The sequence below is a fragment of the Gobio gobio genome (genome assembly GCF_949357685.1).
Source record: "Gobio gobio genome assembly, chromosome: 23".
NCBI lineage: Eukaryota > Metazoa > Chordata > Actinopteri > Cypriniformes > Gobionidae > Gobio > Gobio gobio.
Window position 1 is genome coordinate 12,999,093 of NC_137119.1, and position 24,040 is coordinate 13,023,132.

At 37.8% G+C, this 24,040-nt stretch overlaps 1 protein-coding gene across 5 annotated transcripts in view; it reads left to right on the top strand.

The window, feature by feature from the left end:
- kmt2ca (lysine (K)-specific methyltransferase 2Ca) overlaps positions 1-24,040 on the top strand; it is a 184,712-nt gene that overhangs the window by 85,437 nt on the left and 75,235 nt on the right. For all 5 annotated transcript variants that reach the window (XR_013815734.1, XR_013815735.1, XM_079806795.1 and 2 more), the window contains exons 8-12: positions 4,136-4,298; positions 5,774-5,945; positions 10,687-10,801; positions 13,696-13,871; positions 16,584-16,747. Coding sequence is in view for 3 of the 5 variants with exons in the window: in XM_079806795.1 (XP_079662921.1) it covers positions 4,136-4,298; positions 5,774-5,945; positions 10,687-10,801; positions 13,696-13,871; positions 16,584-16,747 (790 nt within the window). In the remaining 2 variants the exon portion in view is untranslated. The remainder of the gene's footprint in view (positions 1-4,135; positions 4,299-5,773; positions 5,946-10,686; positions 10,802-13,695; positions 13,872-16,583; positions 16,748-24,040) is intronic.

Consider the following 24,040-nt stretch of genomic DNA (forward strand, 5'->3'; position numbering starts at 1 on the left):
TAGCCTATGATTTCCCAAAATATAGTACTAATGTCAACTAGATATCATCACAAGAACTTTTGAGGAATATGCAACATAATTTAGACAATTGTTTTTGTCATATGTATTATAATAACTGACAGACACTATCATTTCAGCCGCTCTGTGCAGCTCAAACAGGAGCTGAGCTCAGCTTCGCGGCGGAGACACGAATAGACTATTAACTTAAAGCTTTTACTCTTAAACACAAAAGGCACGTCCACTTTAATAAAAAATGAATATTTATTAAACAAGCCAGATCAAGAGCAGAAAAACGCTCTCACAATTAAATAAATAATATAAGTTACAGAAAACTAGCCTTCTTCAATCTGTCTGTCTTCTCCAGTGGGTTGGGCTAATCCAAAAGTGAAAACAATGGGGGTGTTCTGAAGACATACTGTTACCTGTTAAACAGGGGTGCTCTGAAAACACCCCCATTAGCAATTAGTGCTTTCCACCTGATGAAATGAACGCGGCGCGGCAAAACTGATGAAATGAACGCGGCAAAACGGACAGTACAGATCCACTTTTGCGGCACGACTGAAGCGTGGTGTTGTGACGCTTCCCCTCATGTGTATGTTGATGGGCGTTCCTCAAGTTTACCGCTATGGGCGTGCGTTTGAGCCAGCGGGGAATGAAAAACAAAGGACCGGCGAGAGACTTCTCTTCGCCAGTTGGTTGGGCTAATCCAAAAGAAGTGAAAACAATGGGGGTGTTCTGAAGGCAGACTGATACCTGTGAAACAGGGGTGCTCTGAAAACACCCCCATTAGCAATTAGTGCTTTCCACCTGAATAAATGAACGCGGCGCAGCAAAACTGATTAAATGAACGCGGCAAAAACTAATTAAATGAACGCTGCAAAAAATCGACCAATCAAAATTTTGGTCGAGCCAGAACGTATTGACCAATAATCGACTAATCGACTGGGAGATTACAGCCCTACTGTTTACCAAAAAATGCTGCAAACATCTGTATTGTTGTATTAGTGAAGCTGTCTATCCATTCAAATGTATTGACAGCGCGGGTTTGCTTGGAACTATTGAGCGCTCCGTGAACCATGTGACCGCGCGCGCCGCCGGGAGATGAGAGCATGTCGCACCTCTGTTTTTCAAAGCCTCTGGCTTTAACTTCCTCATTAGCGCCAAAACGCTATTTATTGTTTGAATTTCGTATTAAAACGTTAAACATTTTAAAAGCTTAGACTTTGTTTCATATCAAAAGCAGGTTTAGCCATTTGAGAGCGAGAACGCACGTGAGTGACAGAGAGAGAGAGCAGGGAAAGGAAATGCAGCTGAACGAATACGCTGCGTGTTTTAAACATGGTTTTAAATAGCGTAAAAAAAAAAAAAAAGATTTATGACGCGCAATATGTGGCGGCCGGTGTTGATTCTGTGGTGCGCCGCCACGAATTAGGCTATTTGTGGGAAACATTGGTGTTGTCATCGTCTCGTCTTAGTCATGGAACAAAAGGTCGTCAATGAAATTTTTCATCATAGATTTAGAAATGAACACTAAAGGTTACAAATAAATCAGGCTTAAAACCACGAACATGCTTTTACAAAGTAAATCTGGTCAGTTTTGTATTGTGTTCATTACTTTTAGACAAGAGAACAGTTGAAATGGGTAGTAATGAATTGCAAATTTGCACAAACAAGGCCATGTCTATAAACCGTTTCACATGCTATAAACAGAATCGCTGCAGATCCACCGTCCACACACTGACTGACCAAGGCACAAACCAGCCGACATTGTGCATCGTACAGCACACTCATCCAACACTTTACTGCATCTTTCATCACTGGCCTGCTCCGTTTGGAATGCTGCCATTATGCCTCTTTGCATATAGGATTTCAAGGAGGGAATGCTGTTCTACTTTATAATAGTGTCCTTGGAGTTTTGGCACCAATAATGGATCAGCTGTAGCTTTTTCACCCCATGAAGGAGATGTCTGAGGGGATGGTTTCAATTATTTGAGGCATGGAATAAAGATGAGATACTCAACACCCAGCCTGAGAGTGGACAGTATGGCCACGGAGCTCTATATGGCTGTCCTTCAGAGCGATTCAGAAAAGAGCATTGTGGGTATAGGCTGCTGTCAGCCCCAGTGGATTCACCGCCTGGGCGATAATTGCTTAAAGCTCGGTGTTAAAAGGTATTTGCAGATTGTTGCATTTGGGCCTTAGGCCAAGGGTTTCTAAAGCATGAGAGAGCTAGAGAGACTGCTGACTAGAGACATTTTTAGTTTAGGGCCGTTTTCTCAGGCCCTAGCGTTCTCTATTATTCAAAGTGTGAGTGCTTTTTCCATGGTGGTGATTTAAATGTCTGGCCAGTTTTCATCCGAGCCCTTATTTTGAATGGCATTTGCCTTGATCCTGAATGCTTTACTGGATATATCTGAAAGGCTGAAAAAATAAATGCTGAAAGAGGGGGAAGTGTGTAACGAGCAAATGGACCTGTGAGAGGAACAGTGTGTTATGACAACCTTGCTGTTCAGGGTTATAGTTTTGCACTCTTACAGCCAAAGGCTACTATAAGAGCAATACAATTAACAGATGGACTTTTTTTTTTTTTTTACTCCAAAAAGAAATGTACATTTTTATTTTAAAAGATTATTTAAAAGTCAGATTTTAATAAAACAGATTTAATTAAAAGATAGTGTTTTTCAATTAAGTAAACAACTAATTATTTAAATAAACTATCTGTACACCAAGTACATGTCCCACGGTGCTCCTCACAGAGAAAATAAACACAGCAATTGCATACTTCATATCACCCTAAAAAATAAATTAAATTAATTTCTGTTTCGTCAGTAATTGGTTGCCATATCATTTCTTTCTTACTTCTTGTCGCTCCGGCTTATTATGTTCCTTTGAGTCCAACAGCTTATGTATTATTGACCGATTAAAAAAAAAAAAGTGTTTCAGGACAGTTTGAATTTTCACATACTGTGTTAAGGTGTATAAAGGGATAGTGTTGTTTTTACTTTAAAAGGTCACACCAAATATGTGTCAATACACCTCAATGGAGGTTTGGTTTCTTGTTTAGAAAAAAAAAAAAGTGTACTGTTTGCTATGCAGTACTTATTTGTAGCACAGTTCATCTCATGTCTCTGGAAGTATAATAATGTAGTGTAAGTATCACTGAATCGCAATACAGAAAATAAAATGCAAATGAATGCGTTACATTAATTAAACAACAAACTAATCTGAGTGCACTTGATGCAGGGTCAGATTAAGAGGGGCTTTTACCAAGACTTAAACTAGTCCCAGCCTAAAATGCATGTTTGAGCTGTTTTAACTGAAAGCAAATTGCACTGACACATCTTAAAACATGTCAGTGCCATTGTGTTGTCTCAAGTTGCCAAGATGACACCATTATGTTTTTTTTTCCCTAAGGCACATTTATAAAAGCTTCTTAAATGCCCTAAGTGAACTAAGGCATAATCCTGGCTTAGTCTAAGCCCCGTCTTTGGAACTGGGCTTTAATTTGATAGTGCTAAGAACACCACTGCCTGAGTGCAGACATACTGGACCTCTCATTCTCCGTCTTCATTGGTCTTTTTTAAAACCATTCGGTCAAATAAATGTTGAACAAGAACTGTTAAACGAAAAGTAAATGCTATATGAAAAAGTATTATAGCATATACTACTATAAATATTTATAATATAAAAATGCTAATTCTTTATAATCGAATAAACATTTAATTCCACAAACTTTTTTTTAATCAAGCTATTGCTTCCAATGAAGTTTGCATTTGTAGCCTGCATAAAAGCTTGTGTATTCTGTTGATGACGGTCCATGGATGCGGACAGGTTCTCACCAGAGACATAACAATAACTGTAATAACAGAAAAAAAACACTCTAGTAAATGTTTCGTTTTTAGAGATCTGTGCTACTTAATCAAAAGAAAACCATAAAAAGGGTAAACAAATTATAAATGCAAAAGATTTTTCCCTTGAGCCGTTTTGGTGCTGTGTAAAATAGCAGTTGTTCATATTGGCCTGAAATTAATATCTAAACGAATCTAAACTGTGCATGTCTAATAGTGATACATTGAGTATTTACTGAACTGGAACTACACCACCAATATTTATGTATCTGTATTAACTTTTATAGTGCTGTGCATACTGTAAGCGCCTTGGAGCATCCATAAAGTGCTGTGAGGAGAGCTGTGGGCGCTCCTTTCATTACCCCTGTGCAGCTGCTGCCGGAACCTTCCAGGACATAAAGGCATACACCCTCCTCTGCCCGGATCACATCCAACAAGCCCTCATCCGATGTGAGTTTCTCTGTTACACACGTTCCCTTCTGCTGATTCATTGAGAAAATCTTAAAGCTTTTTTGTGTTTTTGTTAGGGCTGCACGATATTGAAGAAAATTGCAATATGCTATCACTCGTTAAATTGTGCGATATGTGGTATGATATTGCTTTTTAAATTTGTTCTCATCACTGCTACTTGAACCAGCAGTGTTTTAGCACTACATAAAAAGTAGTCACAAATCTGACAATGGCATTTTAACATCAATGTAAGCAAACAACAACAAAAACTATTTAATACCAACAACTCTTTGCTCAACTTGGTAATGTAATATTAATAGGTTATGTTAACCTGAAAACTTCACATCAAGAGCATACAAGTAAACAAAACACCTGAAACTAGGGGTGAATGATACTTCTTTTTGTTATTTAAAATAAGAACATGGAGGCAAATGACACATAATAGAACAAATACAACATGTAGGCCTACATTAGATCTATTTAACAGTAGCATTCAAGTAAGAAACAAAACAGAACTGAATAATCAAATGTAAAACTGCAGTCTTCACATGAATTAAATATACATTGATTCATATTAAAGCTACAGAAGTTAATCAGTCAAGAGCAGTGAGTGATTCTCTCTTTATCTTGTGTTGTTTGACGAACAGTAGCAGGTATACTGTATATGCTGTCACTTTAAGATCTAACGTACGGATCCTATTGACACACATCCCACTTCTTTCCCAACTGTTTACATTACACTTAAGACATAACTGACTGTGTTTGCATGAATACTCGCCAAGACAGGCGTTTTTACACAACTGCGTGTGTTTGACCGTTCGAGTGCAATAAGCGTGAAAGAGAACTTGCACGCTCTCTGAGAGCTGGCTTTCTGTGCGCTCATTTCGTGTGTGTCTGACAGCACAAGTACCACAATGAGTTGTTTTCCACAGCTTATTGCACTTCATTACTCTTTTTAACTCAAGCAAGTCACACATATGCAACAGTCACATGCCCAGTCTATTCTCTGCTGTAGCCTATGCGTCGACCTAAAACTTTGACTTTTCACAACTTTTTGAAGTAGCTTATTAAAATCATTAAGATATTGCAATCCATTGTGGTATCTTGCGGATGGAAATTAGCTGTGGCTAAATCTGGTGTAAAGCATCTTTTCTTTTGTAAGATTAATGTACTTGCACATGGTCCCTGTCAAATAAATAATAAACTTAAACTTTAATTAAACCATACTGTAACTTTCAGAGCTAAAAAATGATTGAGTCTGCCCAGTCAGTGAGTTTACAAGGAGAAAGCAGAATAGATACCATTGTGTGTAGCACCTGCTGAAGATCCTTCTTAAGGAAACGATACAACTTTATTTGACAACAGTAAACCTGCAGCTTCATTTCATGCCTAAACTGCTTAGCCAGTCATAACAAGAATCTCTGTTATGTACCTTGTGGAGTTGTAGACCCGTTATATATTTTGTCTCTTTTCAGCAAAAGATGAGGTGAACTGTCTGGTGTGTGACAGTTCTGGAGACTTACTCGATCAGCTGTTTTGCTGCACATGTGGCCAGCATTACCATGGGGCCTGTCTGGACATCTCTGTCACCACGCTGAAGAGGGCCGGCTGGCAGTGCCCTGAGTGCAAAGTCTGCCTCGCATGCAAGTGAGTATCCAGCTCACCTGGACATTAATTACTCATCGCAAGTTCAGATTCCTGCAGAATTTGATCACTCGTTCAGAAAATTGTACACTTTCCCTTTAGATTTTTGGCAGTTTTGAGAATGCTTTCAGTTATCTCAGCCACTCTCAGCTCTGTTTTATGTTCTACTATATCCATTTCATCAAGCCGTTTTCTGTGAATGTGCAAGATTTCCGATTTATAAGCTGCTGTAGGGAAATAACGAGAGGAAAAACAGCTGTAAAAGGTGAAACTATTTGCACTACTAACCATTGTGTTTGTAATTAAGACAATACATTAAAATAATATGATTTGCGACATAAAGCAGCACAAGCTTTTTTGTACAGCCAGACACAGGGAATTTACAAAAGACTGTGTCCGCTTATAAGCAAAAATAAGGTGCATATAATTCCACAAATTTTCAGATCAGTGCAGTACATTTTTTCTGTAATTAATCTTGATTAATCATTTTTAACATTTTGATATTGTAATAATTTCAGTTACTCTCCAAATTAATGAAGAAACAATTTAAAGACAGCATTTTTTAAATATTTGTTGTAATGGAATCTTTTTATGAATGAAGGCCATTATCACTGATGCTAATGTCTCTATGAAACATTAATGATGTTAAATTACAGTATTACTGAAAGCTACCAATTAAAAAAAAAATAGGCTTTAAAAAATAACAACTTTTAGTTTAATTGAACTTAAAACAATCTTTACATAACCCATTATAATAAATGTTATATTTACCAATGGCCTTCCCTGTTAAATTGAAGAGATTAATCATCATTAAAGCTACCATTTTTTCTGTTCCCTTTGTTCTTTACAACATTAGAACATTATTAACAGACATCATCAGTGCTGCTGTCACTTTAAGATCGGCCGCTGCCGAATATGACGTGTCCCGCGCATCATCTAATTTTCTCACAAGTTCATTTAAGAAGTTATTGAACTAATTTAAGACTCCTAATATGAGAATACTCGACAAAACTCGAGAAATTAAAAATTTGGTGCTTTGCAAAATTCTCTGTGTTGTTATTTTTTTGTTCAAGGGCGAAAGAGAACTCTATATCTCCACTAGACCTGGTGCGTGTGTTTGTGTGTGTTTGTGTGTGTTTGTGTGTGTTTGTGTGTGTTTGTGTGTGTGTGTGTGTGTGTGTGTGTGTGTGTGTGTGTGTGTGTGTGTGTGTGTGTGTGTGTGTGTGTGTGTGTGTGTGTGTGTGTGTGTGTGTGTGTGTGTGTGTGTGTGTGTGTGTGTGTGTGTGTGTGTGTGTGTGTGTGTGTGTGTGTGTGTGTGTGTGTGTGTGTGTGTGTGTGTGTGTGTGTGTGTGTGTGTGTGTCAGGGTGTCCCTCTATCAGCTCCCTAGCTTCCTAGGTGGCGAATCAGTATATCGTGTACATGAATGTGGATGACTCCCAGATCAGTGCCTTGACTACTGAACTAGGGAGCGGATTGAGATGCACCCACACAGACAGGAGATTGACATGCAACGCGTTCTCTTTTGTCTTGTCACGCTTAGATTGTTTAAAAGCATTTACATGAATAAGAGCGTGATCATACAATGTAACACTGGGCAAAAATGGATATAAAAACGGACGCTGCATTAATTGCATTAAATATTTTGAATGCGTTAAACTGAAAAAATTGATCGCCCACGTTAATGCGTTAATTTGCCCAGCATGTATATATATATGTATATGTGTGTGTATGTATATGTTTGTATATATATATATATATATATATATATATATATATATATATATATATATATATATATATATATATATATATATATATATAAAATGTATATGTGTATGTATGTATGTCCTGTGAATCGATTAGAAAAATTAACTTATCAAATTTTTTCTGCTATAGTTTAGAAAATGGTAATGAAATCTGACAAGAACTCAGAGTTAAACTGTGTCAGAACAAATGAATCTTGCATCTTGATAATGTCAGGTAACTTTGATAGAAAGGTTATGTAATAAATTACAATCAGCTGTCAGCTGTTCAATTTAAGTACCCAATTAGATAATACCAATTTGTGTAAACCAATGACCAAGCAATGCTTAATTTTGTTCAGTATGTGGTGCAAAGGGTCGCATTAGCAATTAAAGAAAAAAACACTTGGTCAGGTCAAAGTGTCTGAATAATTTTGGTCCCAAATTTTTATCAATTTTACTGGTAGTCCACTGTATGAAGAATTTTGGGGTATAATATGTCTCAGTTTACTTTTTGCTATGCTCACTTACATAAATGAACTATAGTGTCCTGCAAAAAAAATTATATCTGATGTCTGAATATTTTTTTGTTTGACTGTATATATAGAATATGCTGAAATAGAATGCACTTTGTTTGCATTTTCTGCACTTATCTGAAAATCTGTGGAAATATATCCACCATTTTCCCATATGTACAAATACTGACTTTAAGTTGTTTTTGCTTTTGCTAACTTCATATTGCTGTTTGAATAGTATGACAATTGTGTGTTTATACGGTGCATGCCATATCTATGCCATGGACGAAAACATGGCAACCCTTAGGGATTTCACTTCGCTATTTTTTCTTCCCAGCCACACACTGACTGTGACTGCTGGGAAATCCATTTCTTCTGATGTCAGACACCTCTGATGTGTTTACAAGCCTTTCTATACGTGTATATTGTTTCGAGGCGGCAGAGCACATCAGAATCTTTCACAGTGAATGTTTACAGTGGAGCGTACTGTGCATGTTTATTCTTTTAATGCTTCAATTGCAGTGTAGTTTAAATGGATTGCATTTTGTTTAAGCTCTGTATTCTCCACTGTGATGTGCTGCTGGACTGAGAATCAGATGCTGTAAAGCTGGGAAAGGCAAAACATGCATCTGTCTTGATCTGGGTGAAAATTAATGTAATGGCTCAGCACAGCTGTAAATATCAAATGACATGGATTTGCATTGGCTGAAAATATAGCACTGGAAATGGATAAATCTCCTGAACGTCACCTTCACCTCCTCGTAGCTCTATAAATCTGACTTTCTCCTCTTTGATTTACGACATTTTGGCCACAGTGAAAGTGTTATTGCTCATTGGAGAATGTAATGGGGTGTTGTTTTCCTGGGTATATGTAGAATAAGGTTGTATTGGGTTGCGGAGTGACGCTGGTGTCTTGAGAGTAGATCAGTTGATATAAAATTACATGATGTTTGACCAATATCGATTTTTTAATTTGTTACTTTAAAAAAAAAAGTGGAAATTTAGTGAACACCACTAAAAATATGTGAATTGTGTATGGAGCAGACTGTCTTTAGATTTTGAAACTGACACTGGGGAACAAGCCCTTCTGTTAATCAGCTGTTTAATCGATTAAACGTCTCTTTGCAGATTGTAGTCTCTAAATGGATCATGACAGTTCATTTGATTAAGCCCACTGCCCAGTTACAAACTTAAATCACCTTAATAATGGCAGGAGATGGAAATAGAAAAGAACTGATTACTTAAATGACTGCTTCTGACATTTCTCACTGAATTATATTATAGCTTAAGACCAGGAGTAATATGTGAATTTAAACTGTCGTTTTGGTTGATAATTTGCATGAATGTATTTACACTGGAATCACGATTTACACAGTAATCTTCACTCATCTCAGCATGTTCTTCCGGAAGTCCATCAAACACGTCTATGCATGGCTGATAGGGCTTTCTCAGCTTATGCTTCTGAATTGTGTCACAGCTTTTTTTTAGGTTGGCTTTTAGCTGATTGTGATATGCATGTTCATTTATTGTTTACTAGTGTTACTAGTTTGTGATGCTTGCATTGTTTAACTGTAAATGGCTTTGAGAAGCTTCTTTTAAAGGTGCTATATACAATAAAATGCATAATAATAATAATAATAATAATTATAAATATTATTATTGTAGAAAATATAAATGATAGAAATCGAGAAATAAAATTAAAAAAAATTAGGTGGATCACTTGTTTGTTATAATAATATCAATAAAATTGTTACAATAAAGTATGAATGCACCGAAATGAAAATTCTGGGCTGAAAACCGAAAATAACCAAAAATAAATATTGAATTATTAATCAATTAATTAATCAAATAGCTAAAATTAGTTATAAAAACAATGAAATTGTACAACAAGGCAGTCTTTGGGCAGTTTATGGGCATTGAATATGTTTCTTGAGGTAAATGTAATGTTAAGTGACATTGTTTAGCCTACAAGCTGTACAAGCACACAGCTGACAAAGATGTAGCTTATCCACAATGTTTGCATGAAATGGATGCTAAACACAGTCTAAATGTGCCATTGGAGAAGTGCTAATTAAATGTCTGTTTCGGTCACTGAATTTGGCCCGAAATCGAAAATAGCTGTTTCTGCTGAAAATTTTTGGTAGCCAAAATTTCGTTGCATCTCTAAAAAAAAGAAAAGAAGAAAATGCTAAAGGCTGAACTATAAAAAAAAGATTGCAGCAAACAACAGGTCTTTTTTTGTTTTTTTTTGTCACTGCCTACTGTCCATTCCCGCTCCACATAACTATACATTAAACATAAAAAATCTTCTGATTAGCTAAAAGCACTTTCACCCTAGATAGGAAAATTTCCTGTCAGCTGCAAACAAAGTGTTAACAGTATAATAGGTCAGGATGTCTTATTTGCAAAAGCCCCTGTATCTGAAATCACCCTCTGTAGCATCTTTAAACTACAGTATCCTTTTTTTTCCCCTGTCTGGTGTGTAGGAACCCAGGGGAAGACAGCAAGATGCTGGTGTGTGACATGTGTGATAAAGGGTATCATACATTCTGCCTGCAGCCCGTCATGGACACAATACCCACCAATGGCTGGAGGTGCAAGGTAAGCCTGTGTTTGTGTATGGACTACAAACCGCACTGTGACAGTGATGCTGGCTTGCTGTAAGAGAGACACTGTGCTTTCATTTCCATTTTGAGCCTGTAACACGCAACCCACACGCCTCTTTTGTGTGTGTTTATGGACTGTGGGATTGAAGAGTGCATTGGTTTTCATCTCACTAGCATACTGTATATTCCCTCTAGAATGATGCTGGAGCTTGATTTAATCACCATGATGAATTCATTACCTTAGTTTAATTATTCCTAATGTGCATGCTGTACTAGATGGTTTTGATGCACTTCTCCTGTGCCTGCACTTATGGTATCTGTCAACTTTGAAGAGCTTGAAGAGTATATAAAAAGCCTTGTATTTTTTCACCATATAGATTTTTAATAAATAATAGATCAAAATCAAACCAAATTGCTTCCAGATGAATCAGAATATTAAAATAAAACTTTGATTTGAACCCAAAAATATTTGATATGTTGTAATTTAATCAGAACGTGCAATGCAAACCTCTTGACTATATGCCATTGATAAGTGTAAATTATGCATTTTAAGTAATACTCCAAATATTCAGGTTGTTTGGAAGTTGTTTTGAAGTGCACTTAACAGAGCATTATTGGGCCATTGATTCTGTATCATTGAAATCTGTCCTCCCTATGCCCAGAAATAGCATGAAGTCAATCAATTTGGAGCATTTAGTTTCAAGAAAGATCTTTTTACTTTGTGTGTGGTGTGCAACAGATGGTCCATGATCTGTGAGTATGCCTTCTGAGGCTGAGACCACGCAATACTTTTCTAAATTTAATTAGATTGTTAGTAGGCCCCTAAATATCTTGCATATCTGAAATAATATAAAAGCTGAACCAAATCCCACACAGATCCCTCTCAGTCGCCTTCCATCATTTTGTGGAGGCGGCCAAGAAGCCCCACCTGTCATGCAGGACTTAGCAAAGGAGTCTGCCCATCATCAGAGGCTTGACAGGGCTTGGATTTCCTGCTAAGGGTCTGTGGGTGGTTATTAGACTTGATACGTGCCCTTCTTCAGCTGGCTGAAATGCTGCTTTTGATGAGCTTGAAGTGGCTTTTATTTATGAATTTTTTAATTGGCATGGAATTTTCTGGTGCTTTGCTCCTATTGAGTGCTGATGCAGACTGATGAACATGATTTTGAGGATTTATAGAGCCATAATTATGCTGGAACTCAATCCAAATTGATTTAGGAGAGCCCATAAAGATTGCTGTTTGCAGTCGTTATTAAGTTCAAGTGTCATTGTTCAGATGCAAGTTGTCATCTTTTTTTTTTAATAGTTATTTTTTTTATTTTTTATGTTGGTCTCTGCAGTACATGAAGCAATAGTATTGCAATAGTAGAATTTGCTGTACTGTTTACACCACTGTAGGTACATTTATGTGTATTTGCTCTCACTTGGCAGAACTGTTTTACATTATTTACATTATATTTTAACATGAAATACAGTGAGACATATCCGGAACAAGTCAAGATGAGTAAGGCAGTTTCACATGGTTATTTAATATTGCACTACTGTTCCCAAGTTTTGGAGTCAGTAAGATTTTTTTCTTTGACAGAAATGAATATTTTATTCAGCAAGGATGCATTAAATTGATCAAAAATAACAGTAAACACATGTACAATGTTAAAACAAATTGCAAATAACTATTCTTTTGAACTTTCTGTTCGTCAAAGAATCTTGAAAAGAAAAAATGCATTACAGTTTCTACAAAATGTTTTGATGATAATAGTTTCTTGAGCACCAGATCAGTATGTTAGAATGATTTATGAAAAAGCATGTGACATTGAAGACTTGAGGAATGATGCTAGAAATGCAGCTTCACCATCACAGTAATAAATTACATTATAAACTACAATCAAACCAAAAAAAGTGTTTTTTTTTTCTTCTAGTGGGTGCAGGACACTATAGTTAATTTATGTAAGTGAGGATGGCAAAAAGTAAACTGTGACACATTATACCCAACATTTCTTCATACAGTGGACTACCAATAAAATGTATAACAATTTGGGACCAAAATTATTCAGACACTTTGACCTGACCATGTTTTGCGTAAGTGTTTTTTTCTTGAATTGCTAATGCAACCTTTTACACCACTGACCAAGCAATGCTTAATTTTATTTAGTCTTTCGTTTACATAAATTGGTATTATCTAATTGTGTACTTAGATTTAACAGCTTACAGCTGATTGGTGGATTGTAATCCTTTACATAAACTTTCTATAAAAAGTTATCTGATATTATCAAGATGAATTTGTTCTGACACAGTTTAACGTTTGTGTCATATTTCATGACCATTTTCTAAACTATAGCAAATAAACTGGGATAATGTGAGAAAATGTTGAAGGTGTCTGAATAAATTCTGGTTCGACTGTATATTAAAATAGAAAACAGTTATTTTGTAATATAATAATATTTCAAAATGTGACTGTATTTTTGATCAAATAAATGTGCCTCTGTGAGGAAAAGAAACTTCTTGAAAAATATTTTAAAAAATCTTACCAACCCCCCAATTTTTATTTTTATTTTAGTATTCCCAGAATTTTTTTTATATTTTGTTATACTGAGAAAAGAAATTGCTTATACCATTTGTATTTACTAAAATTACCCATAAGATTTTGGTCATATCACCCACCTTTATGAAAGAGCACTCGCAATGCATCAAACCTTGATTTAATCAACTGGTATTTAATTGGGCCATAAAAGTTAGGTTGCAATAATTGGCTATTAATATTGTAATCTGCTCAATAAGAACAGGAATAAGAAATGGTTAACCTGTTCACTTTAAATGGTTTTGCTGTCATGATTTTATATGATCATGTATTGGATGATGTAGGAGTGAATTGAACATTGTGTTTTGCAGAACTGCCGGACATGTGCTCAGTGTGGCATGAGGCCTAACGGTCAGTGGTCATCTAATGGTGTAATGTGTGAAGGATGTCAACAGCAGCACGATTCAGCGCTGCTCTGCCTCATCTGTGGGCAGAATCAGGACTCTGGCAGCCCTACAGACAAGCACTCATGTTGCACATGTAAGAGGTAGGAAATGAGACCCCTTCAGCTATGACAGTATCACACAGTCTCCAGTGACCTATTGCTTCAATGAATCGATTTCTGCATAATAACAATAGGACGCAAATTTTCATTAAACTATTATTTAATTACGAAAATTCATTAAGTGTCATCATTCATCATTTGAGGGTTTGGTTTCTAAATTTCAGTTGACTTTCAATGGTTTCCTGTAATTCTCCACACAAAACACATTTGTGGTTGAGACAAACCATGTTTAGCCTCATTGCAAGTGAACCGGTGTGTCATATAGTCTGGGTTGTATGTTTTTGTTTTGTTTTGTTTTTTTGGGGGGGGGATTATCTTGCAAAAGGTCTGCATAGAATGTTGTAATTGAGCTTTTGGAAATGACTCGATGTCTTTGTGAATGAAAAAAAAATGCTCATAGAATTTGTTTGGCAGATGGATTTGTTTCTGTCTAGGAATCACACATGTAATCATGTATGTCACGTATGTCATGCACATGTATGTGCAAAAAAATCAAGATAATTAGTTCAAAGGTCATTAAAAAAAGAAGATAGAAAGATAGAAAGATAGAAAGATAGAAAGAAAGAAAGAAAGAAAGAAAGAAAGAAAGAAAGAAAGAAAGAAAGAAAGAAATAATAATTTCGTAAATGTCATTGTTTAGACAAAACAGATAGTCCAACAGCATTGGTTGAACCAGAAACTATATTTGAAACCATCACATTGTTCACACTCTTCAGGAAGTCAACTAATAAATGACTGGCTTATATGCAAAAATACCCTAACCCTAACCCTTTCCAAAATACACTGCTCACAAAATTAAGGGAAAACTTAAATCACACATTAGATCTCAAAGAATAAAATATTAAATTTGAAAATCTTTACATTCTATGATTTGTTAAGAACAAAATTGTGACAGCAGTCAATGGAAACCAAAATCATCAACACTGGATTCAAAATCATACCAAAAATGTAATAAAGGCTGATCGGATTTGCATGAAGTTCATCACAGTAACTCATAATGTAAATCAGTAGTGTGTATGCCCCCCACGCGGGCATGCTCCTGATGAGATGGCGGATGGTGTCCTGGGGGATCTCTTCCCAGACTTGGATCAGGGCATCAGTGACAGTCTGGACAGTCTGTGGTGCTACTTGCTCCGATACGTAATGTCCCAGAGGTTCTCAATTGGATTTAGGCCTGGGCAACATGAGGGCCAGTCAATGGCATTAATCCTTCGTCCTCTAAGAACTGCCTACACACTCTAGCACACTCTAGGCCGGGCATTATCATTCACCTGGAGGAACCCAGGTCCCACTGCACCAGCATACGGTCTGACAATGGCTCTGAGGATTTCATCCCAGTACCTAACAGCAGTAAGGGAACCACTGGCTAGCATGTGGAGGTCTGTGCGACCCTCCAAGGATATTCTTCCCCAGAGGAAAACTGGTCATGCTGGATGATGTTGCACGCAGCATAACGTTCCCTACGGCATCTCCAGACTCTTTCACGTCTGTCACGTGCTCAGTGTGAACCTGCTCTCATCCGTGAAGAAAACGGGGCGCCAATGGCAGACTTGAATTTTGGTGTTCTCTTGCAAATGCCAATCGAGCTGCACGGTGCTGAGCTGTGAGCACATGTCCCACTAGAGGACATCGGGCCCTCTCATCACCCTCATAGAGTCTGTTTCTGACAGTTTGGTCAGAAACATGCACACCAGTAGCCTACTGGAGGTCATTTTGAATGGCTTTGGCAGTGTTCCTCCAGTTCCTCCTCGCACAAAGGAGCAGATACCGGTCCTGCTGCTGGGTTATGCTCTTGAAACGGTGCTGGGAGACAAACCAAACTTCCTTGCAACGTCACGTATGGATGTGCCATGATAGAGGAGCTGGACTGCCTGTGCAACCTGAGTCCAGATTTACTAACAGCTTGCACCAACGCATAGCCTCTTTTGACCTTAAAAAACTACTGTCAGGATTTACTAAAGACACAGTTAATAATTAGTGCTGAAAAGGCGTGGACACAGTTATTTTTGCGGCTCACCTTATTGCATATGCATTTGTTGGAGTTCCCTTTCAGGTGCAAAATTTATGGGCGGAGAGTATTAAAATCAATCATGCAAGGTGATTTACTATGGTTTGCGCTCATACATTTTCTGGTATATGTGGCACTGTGATGATTAAGTGTTCCCTTAATTTTTTTGAGCAAAACTTTTTTTTCTTTATGAGTGGCATCTGTGACGTTCTGTCGATTAGCTCACAAAATAATTTTGTGAGACATTTTGTGAGATGCAAACAGTTCTACATTTACAATAGACGTTGATATAAAATGCTCAGATTAGTGTCTAAAGTACAGCTGCAAGACATCAACGTTAGACATGAGATTAGTTTGACAATACTGTTTATATCCCAAGGTTTCACTATGTGACTATGCAGACACAGTAACTTAAATAGAATGCCGGGGTCTTGAAATGCATTTTTTAAAGTTGAATGCCTTGATACAACATCTTAAACACAATGCTCATGGTGTAAGGCATTTGAAAAACAGATACAGATTATCATAGTAAACAATGTCTGTGTACAACATGATGGACGCAAAAACGTTTTAGCTCAAATAACAAATGCGCTACATTTCTACTGTCGTTTAGGTAAATGCCGTCATCTCAATTGGGTCATTGATGATTGTCATAAGTGGTTGTTTATTGTCATTTTCTCTATCAGATGGGTCCACGTGGACTGTGAGAGGCAGGAGGGTGCTGACCATAACACTCAGGTGCAGGATGGGTACACCTGCAGTGTGTGTAAGCAGGTTGAAGAGGAGAGCAGGCACAATCAGCCCATCAGCAGCCAGGAGCCTTCACTCACTGACCCAGAGCCAATCGAGGGTGAGTACATGTCTCTCAGCACTCGACACACATCTGAAGTTGGCAGTATTATAGAGTACTGGAGTGCTGTTGTAGGAAAATGGCATTTATTTTGTGTTACTCAAATACTACCCTAGAATCTATTTTTGTGGGATTCGTGAGAAGACCCTACACAAAGACCCTGTTTACACCAGCTTTTAACACCTGTGTCCGGTCAGCTGGGACAGATTGCAGTTCACACCTGGCATGAACCTGCATATCGAATTCATCTCCTGTTGTATCAGAAAAGATCTTTTAAAAAAGCTAAAGCTTTTGTCCCAAGCGAATTACAGGGATTATTCTACAGATTCTATGTGGTCACATCATAGACTGTAAAAAATGTTGTACGTAGTGTCCGTGACGTCACCCATAGGTTTCTGAAGAGCAGTTTTGAAGAGTAAATTTGGCCGTTCCCATCTTGGCAGCACGTCACCGCATGTCACTCCCGGATAACTGAAAATGGGCAAAGGGGCGGGAAGTGGCTGGAGCTGAAGTGATGTGATGGCTAACAGACAGAAGACAAACGGCAATCTGCCTGTCACTCAAGTGGCTACGCCCTTATTTAGGCAGATCTTTAAGGCTTTATCTAATGGAAACAAATTAGTTATATATATATATATATATATATAACCTCACAGTTGTCATGAAGGGCAAAATTAGATATATAGACCAAAAGCACAATTTGTACCAGGCTGTAAACATGTTTTTTTCTGCTGTAAAGTTTGGCATTTTAACATGGGGCTCAATGAGATTCTGCTCTCTTTTGGAGCCTGTCCCTAGCAGCCAGTCGATGAATTGAATTGCAGTTTAATTCACTTCGGTATTGGCTTCAAGAGAAAATGAGTGAGGTTGCCGCATTTTTTTTAATAGCACCAAATGTGATTTGATTGGTTCACATTTTCACCTGTATTTAGTGCTGATCAATTGAGATAAAAACAATTAACGTGATTGCTCATTAGATCATTGCAATCCTTTCTTAACACACAATTAAAGATGAACGTATATATAAAAATATTAAGAAATAGTTTGTTGGTTTAGTTTCCTTTTCGTGTGTAATTTTGTTATGCTATGTGTTTAGTATAGGGTTCAGGAATTAACAAAAATGTATTTTCACTCATCCACCCAACCACTCACTCACTCTTCTAGTAATTTTAAAATATATACTTTCAAACATATAAGTTATTCCATTGACTAAGTACATTTAACCACTTCTATCAACTATCAATTCTATTTTATGTTGAGCTTTTTTTCTCCTGTTGACTTTGTCGACTGCTGTTCTGTGTGTGATGTTGGTCAACTGTAAAGTGCGGTAGGCTGGGTTTTTGTGTTGTTAAGCACTCTTCATTACTGCCACAGAGTCTCTGTCGAGGCTGCGACATTTAATGTGTCAGAGATGTAATGTGTGGGCCTCTCTGCTGTCACTGATTGTAATTACAGTAGGTTTGTCAGTTCAGCCAGAAACCTGAGCGTGTGAGCAGGTTGAGAAACACCGCTGCCACATCTTAATACATCATTCATAGTCTGCCCTAAATGAGCGTTTGCATTTTTCAGTTTCTTGAGTTTTGGAGTAGGGACACATGGGGACTGCATACCCTAGTACAATGTGAAGTCAGCATGAAATGAAAGTGGCCCTGTTTACTTTTTGTATTTTCGATCAAACTGGAAATAAGTGTTTGTCTTTGTAATCTCTGAAATGACTGTCCACCAATCCCTGTTATTCAAATCATGTCAATTCACGTTTTCCCATTTAACATCTCATTTCACCTGGCAATGCATCACATTACAGAAGTAAAATGGTTTGCAGATGCCATTTCATGTTGACTTTATGGCTAGTTTTTGAGTCTACCAAGGAGAATTGGGTTAGAGATATATTTTATCTTTTTGTTGTGCACTACAAAGCTCTCTAAAAATGCTGTTGAAGAAAGAAAATGACTCCGCTTCCTGGGCTCATGGTCCCAGCTGGTGAACTATCATCAAGACCCTGGAAGCTAAAAGCAAATCTTATTTTCTTTGGGCCCATTATTAGGAATTGTAATGAGAATGGACTCTTCCTGTAGCCTGATGGCAAAGAGATGAATTTGCAGTGAGCCTTTTGCGGTGGTTACATCCCCCAACTGCACCTTATTACTAATGATTTTTTTTTTTCTTCCTGTGGGCCCGTGGTGGGGAGTTGATATATGTTGGCATGTGGTTGGCAGAAAAGGATACAATCAGACCCGGTTGTAAGGGCTCTTTGTAAAGCCAGTCATGCCAGCAGCAATGCACTGGGCCTCTGCCAGCAGCCAGAGGAAGCAATCATCCCATTGTTGGGCCCCCAAGAGAGACGGCTCTAATCAAGACAGAGACGCCCACCTGTTAACCAACCCTACCACACCCCCACTTCCTGATAAACACACGCTGAGTGCACACATGCACACGTACATGCTAGTGTTGTCACGACATCAGAATTTTAGTAGCTGCAATTTCACTGTTCTCAATGCCAATATTAATACCTCAACAAAAACTCATATGCTATTGAACACAGTCCTTTGTTAGGGTTATTCAAACAAATAATTAAAAACATTATCTTTTAAGTATACGGTATTTCTCAGTGAAGTAAACATTGGTTATTATTGATGTAAACAGTCAGTAATTAAAAGTAATTTAAAAGGAACAAAAACAAAGAGTGTGATGATGACAGAAAATTAAAAACAATATACAGTCAATAGACTAGCAGACTCACTAGACAACTTAATTTTTCAGTGTCAGGAGGGACAAATGGGGACTGCATACTCCTTCCCTAATACAATGTGAAGTTAGCATGAAATTAAATGGCACTGTTTACTTTTTAAATATTAATTCCAAAGCAAAAAAGGGGATGGGGGGGGGGGTTGTCTTAATAATCTCTGAAAAGACTGTCCACCCCTGTTATTTTGTCAATTCACATTTTCTCATTTAACATCCCGTTTCTCCTGGCAATAAATCACATTACAGATGTAAAATAGTTTGCAGATGTCACTTCATGTTGACTTTTATTAAGTTTATTAAAAACTGAATTTAAAACATTAGCTTTCAAGTACAAAGTACCTCTCAGTGAAGTAAACGTTGGTTTAACAATAAAAATTAAGTTATTAGTATTTATTTAAACAGTCAGTAATGAAATAAAGTGTGATAAAGACAGAAAAAAAAAAAAATATGAATAGACTCACTGGACAACTTAATTAAGAAACAACAACAAATAATCTTCTTTGTGCTGTTCCTAGAGATTACAATTATTAGGTAAATATTAATATTTTTTATCTCTACTGGCCTGATTGTACATTTTCAAACCAGCTTGACCACTGAGACAGAATACTAGATTGATTTATGTAAAACATTTTTAGATTTGGTTTGTTTAATTTCCACCCTCTTATTTGTTTTCTGTATCAGCTAAGGTTTTCACCAAGTAGTTGATTGGCTCTGTCACTAGTTGAGGAGTTGGGAATTTTGTGTGTATAAAACAAGTCGAAGACAGTATAACAATATGATTCACACAATTACTACTAATAGGAAAAAACTGCAATGTAAATAAATAAAATTTGAAATAAAAGAAGCAATTGGTAATTTGCAGCTGCTTTTAGAATCTCCGGTTCCCATAGAAACAATTGATGTCCTGGGTTGTGCTCTTGAACATACGGATTGGCTAGACCAAAAATATATATTATAGCAGTATTTGAGCATAAAGTTCTGTTCACACTAACACTAATGTTCAGCGAAAAAAAAAATAGGTCTGATTTTCTCATGTGATTTTTGTCTGTTCAGGCCTTAGTGTAAAAAAATGGCAGATTGGTTGAATAAAATCACACTGACAGTAGGTGGCACTTATACAAAAGCAGAAATACAGTGGTTACCCTAGGCTCAGTCCACACGAACACCGATTTTTTTTAATACCGCAGCGTTTTCTATGCGGTTTGGCTGTTCATCCACATGCAAATGTAGTATCCGGTCACTGAAATCAAACTTTTTGGAAAACACCTGCCAGGGTGAAGATTTTTAGTAACTCTGGTGGCAGTGTTGCTGTGTGGACAGTGTAACTGGAGATTTTTGTCTTTTTACATCAGAACCGGCAATAACCTTTTTTTCCAGGCTTCTGATTGGCCAACATGGCTTTACCGTTAGGGTTATATTGCCACCTGTTGGTTTGGCATGCTCTTGACAGTGCTTCATAGCGTATTTTCGCGTTTTCATGTGGATGTGATTTTTATTTTTATTTTTAAACGTAAGAAAAACTTCTGATAAAAATACCTGTGTATGTGTGGACTAGGCCCTAGTTATTATGGTACATACAAAGCTGCAACTTTTTTTGGCACAGAGAAAAAAAGTAACTAAGTGTTTCCATGTTTTCAAACAGCCATTTAGGTTTTTACTCACTACACATCACCAAATACAAGAGTACAGAGAAAAGACAGTCAGTTCTGGTTTCCTCCTATGCTGTTCACTATTATTTAGAAAAATATTGTTAATGAGCGCCACCAATCATAGTTTTATGTAAAAGCAGTGGTTGGTCTGCTTTCTTCACAGTGCAATGGAAAAATATTTAGATGCAAATGTTTGTGTCAGTCTGAACAGACACATTGACAACCGTTCATGCAAATTAAAACGTTTATCACACTGAATCTTTGCAACAAATTTTTGTCTTGGTGTGAACAAGCCTTAAAGGTCCCATGGCATGGCATTTTTCTATTATTTTATAATGTTTCCTGAGCTGTACTTATATTGTTAGTATGACTTTTACATCATAAAATGTCATAATTTAGAAATAAAAGGCATTTTTTCTATACTGCTGTTTGCCCTGTGGCTGAATGCCCTGCTTCAAGAGGCGTGTCTGCTGTGAGACTTCAGTAAAAACACCCACTGTTGTGATTGGCTGACATCTTTGCATTTTATATGAGCGGAGGGGGCGTGGTTTATCGAGGCACGAGCAGGCACGAGTCTGCCAGGGAGACGGATGGACCTGAGTTCACTTCACATCAGTTCTCAGCATGTCTGAACTGTTTTAGTTACAGCATATACTTTAGGTTATTAGTCTATTTCTAGTCGGAGGGACTGTCACTCATGTCAGAAAGTTAGTAACTTTAGTAAATTATGGATCAGCGCTGACTGGAGACGCGAACCGTTTAGAACGATTCAGTCCGATTTGGTGAACTGATTCGGTTCACTAAAAAGAACTGGTTCAAAAGAAAGATCGTTCGCGAACCGGACATCACTAATGTATCAGAGACTGAGCTCAGCGATTGCTAACAAAGTTATTTATAGTAACTACTGAGTTATGAGAGCGCTGTCAGTCAGCGCGAGTTTATTGTGTTTGTATCTGAGAGTTCTGAATAAACAGTCACACCGAGTCCGTCTCTTCATCATTATTCTACCAACTTTGTAACACATGCAAAGTACCATTACAGCTGTCGAGATGAACGAGTTAAAAGTAAGTGTTGATAATAGCATTATTTTTAAAATAAAATAAAAGCGTCAGTGACGCGCGTTGAGTACACAGCGCAAACAAAGACACAACAGCAGTAATCGGATGTAATCCAGTTTATTGTGGGGCTAGGCTGGCTAGCCCGGATATGCTCAAGCTTACCCCCCTTCTGCTTAATCTCACGCCGCGTTTGGTGCCTCCGCTGTGGGCCAGATGCAGTACTGTGGGTCGGGGATGTTGAAGGCCGAGCTTCGGCGTGTGTGAGGTTTATCTCTGCTGATGTTGAGCAGAAACTCATGACTGTATGCACATTTTAGAACCGATAGACGCGACGAGGACGTACAAAAACACTGACTCACAAAATATAAAACACGAAAACACCGTTCTGTCTGGAGAGAGAGAAGCCGCATTGTGTGCACGAATAATAAATAATTAGCTACACATCAGAAATCACTGATCACAGATCAGAAGGAACTGAAAAAAGACTTCTGTTTTCATTTGTACATCCAAACACTGAGAAACTGCCAGCGTTCACTCGTTCACAAGCAATGATGCAATGATCTCTCGACGAGCGTTTGCATGGGCGTGCCAGATTCTCTGGGCGGAGGAAAGGGAGGAAACCGTGCCTGCTTGGACGTCAAACCAGGAGACTTCAGGATTGGCTAGTCTGGCCTGTCATTTTCTCAAAGGCAGAGAAAGACAGCCACAACTCGGTTTTACACCGATCAACATTTCTATCCACTTGGGGACAATATTCAGGCTAGGGGAACTCATATTAATGTTGAAAAACCTCATAAAATGAAAATTTCATGCCATGGGACCTTTAAGAAATTGCTGTATACCCCGTTGACATAGATAGTTGGTCTTGCATGCTTACAGCTTATCATTTGTATTGTGAGTTGGTAGCAAACTGCTCTGCATGTGCTGCGAGTGTCTGAGATGAAGTTCATTCGGAGTGTTCACATACAAACCAAAATTTTTGTGAACAATCCTGAGAATAATCTGGTGTTTCCCCAGAAGCGGTCATTGGGGCATTCATTACAAGCATTTGGCAATAAAAAATATGCATACTTTAATTTCTTTTCAACATCACAGACAGTCTCAGTGCTTGACTTGCCAGAAACGGCAAGTCCAAAGGTCAGCTTCACGCTGTATCGTGCGCCATTTACGTTCGGTAAACAAAACATTGACTTGTCAACAAGTTGGGTACTTTTCTGGATGACTGGTCTACTAGTAAAAATCAATAGTCTTGTAAGACCTCGTCTTGTTTTGACATTGAAGTAACAGTTCTTTTGACGTCCTTAGTACATTCATAGGCAGGTAATTATAGAACCCCCTTTATGTGTTAGTCACATGTTTGAAGGGGTATTTTCCCAAGGGTGTGGTAAAACGACTCCACCACCCATCTGAAGGTTTTTGTTGCCATGGACGCATGATGCCATCAGTGATTCATCCTGACACTGCTGAAAAGAACCCTAGTCACGCTTACTCACATGACCCAGTGCACAAACAACACAATCACCTGCGCTCGTGCACAGAAGACTGATGGTATTGTACTGCATAGCTGCTTTGAGATCAACTTCTTTCAGGATGCTATAAAGTTGGCTGGAGGCTAGAGCCTGTTTGATGTCATATCCACACTGGGAATGATAAATCCTTTAAGTTCATCTGCTTTGCTCGCAGGCAGTGTGCAACGCTGCCGGGTGACACTGTCAGGTGAGTATTGACGAGTGAAGTCAGTGTGAGGGCTTATGGGAGTTTGCAGACCCTGAGGCACACCTGATCAGCAATAATAGGTGTGAAAAGCAGCGCCAGTGTGCAGAATCAGTCAGCAGGACTTC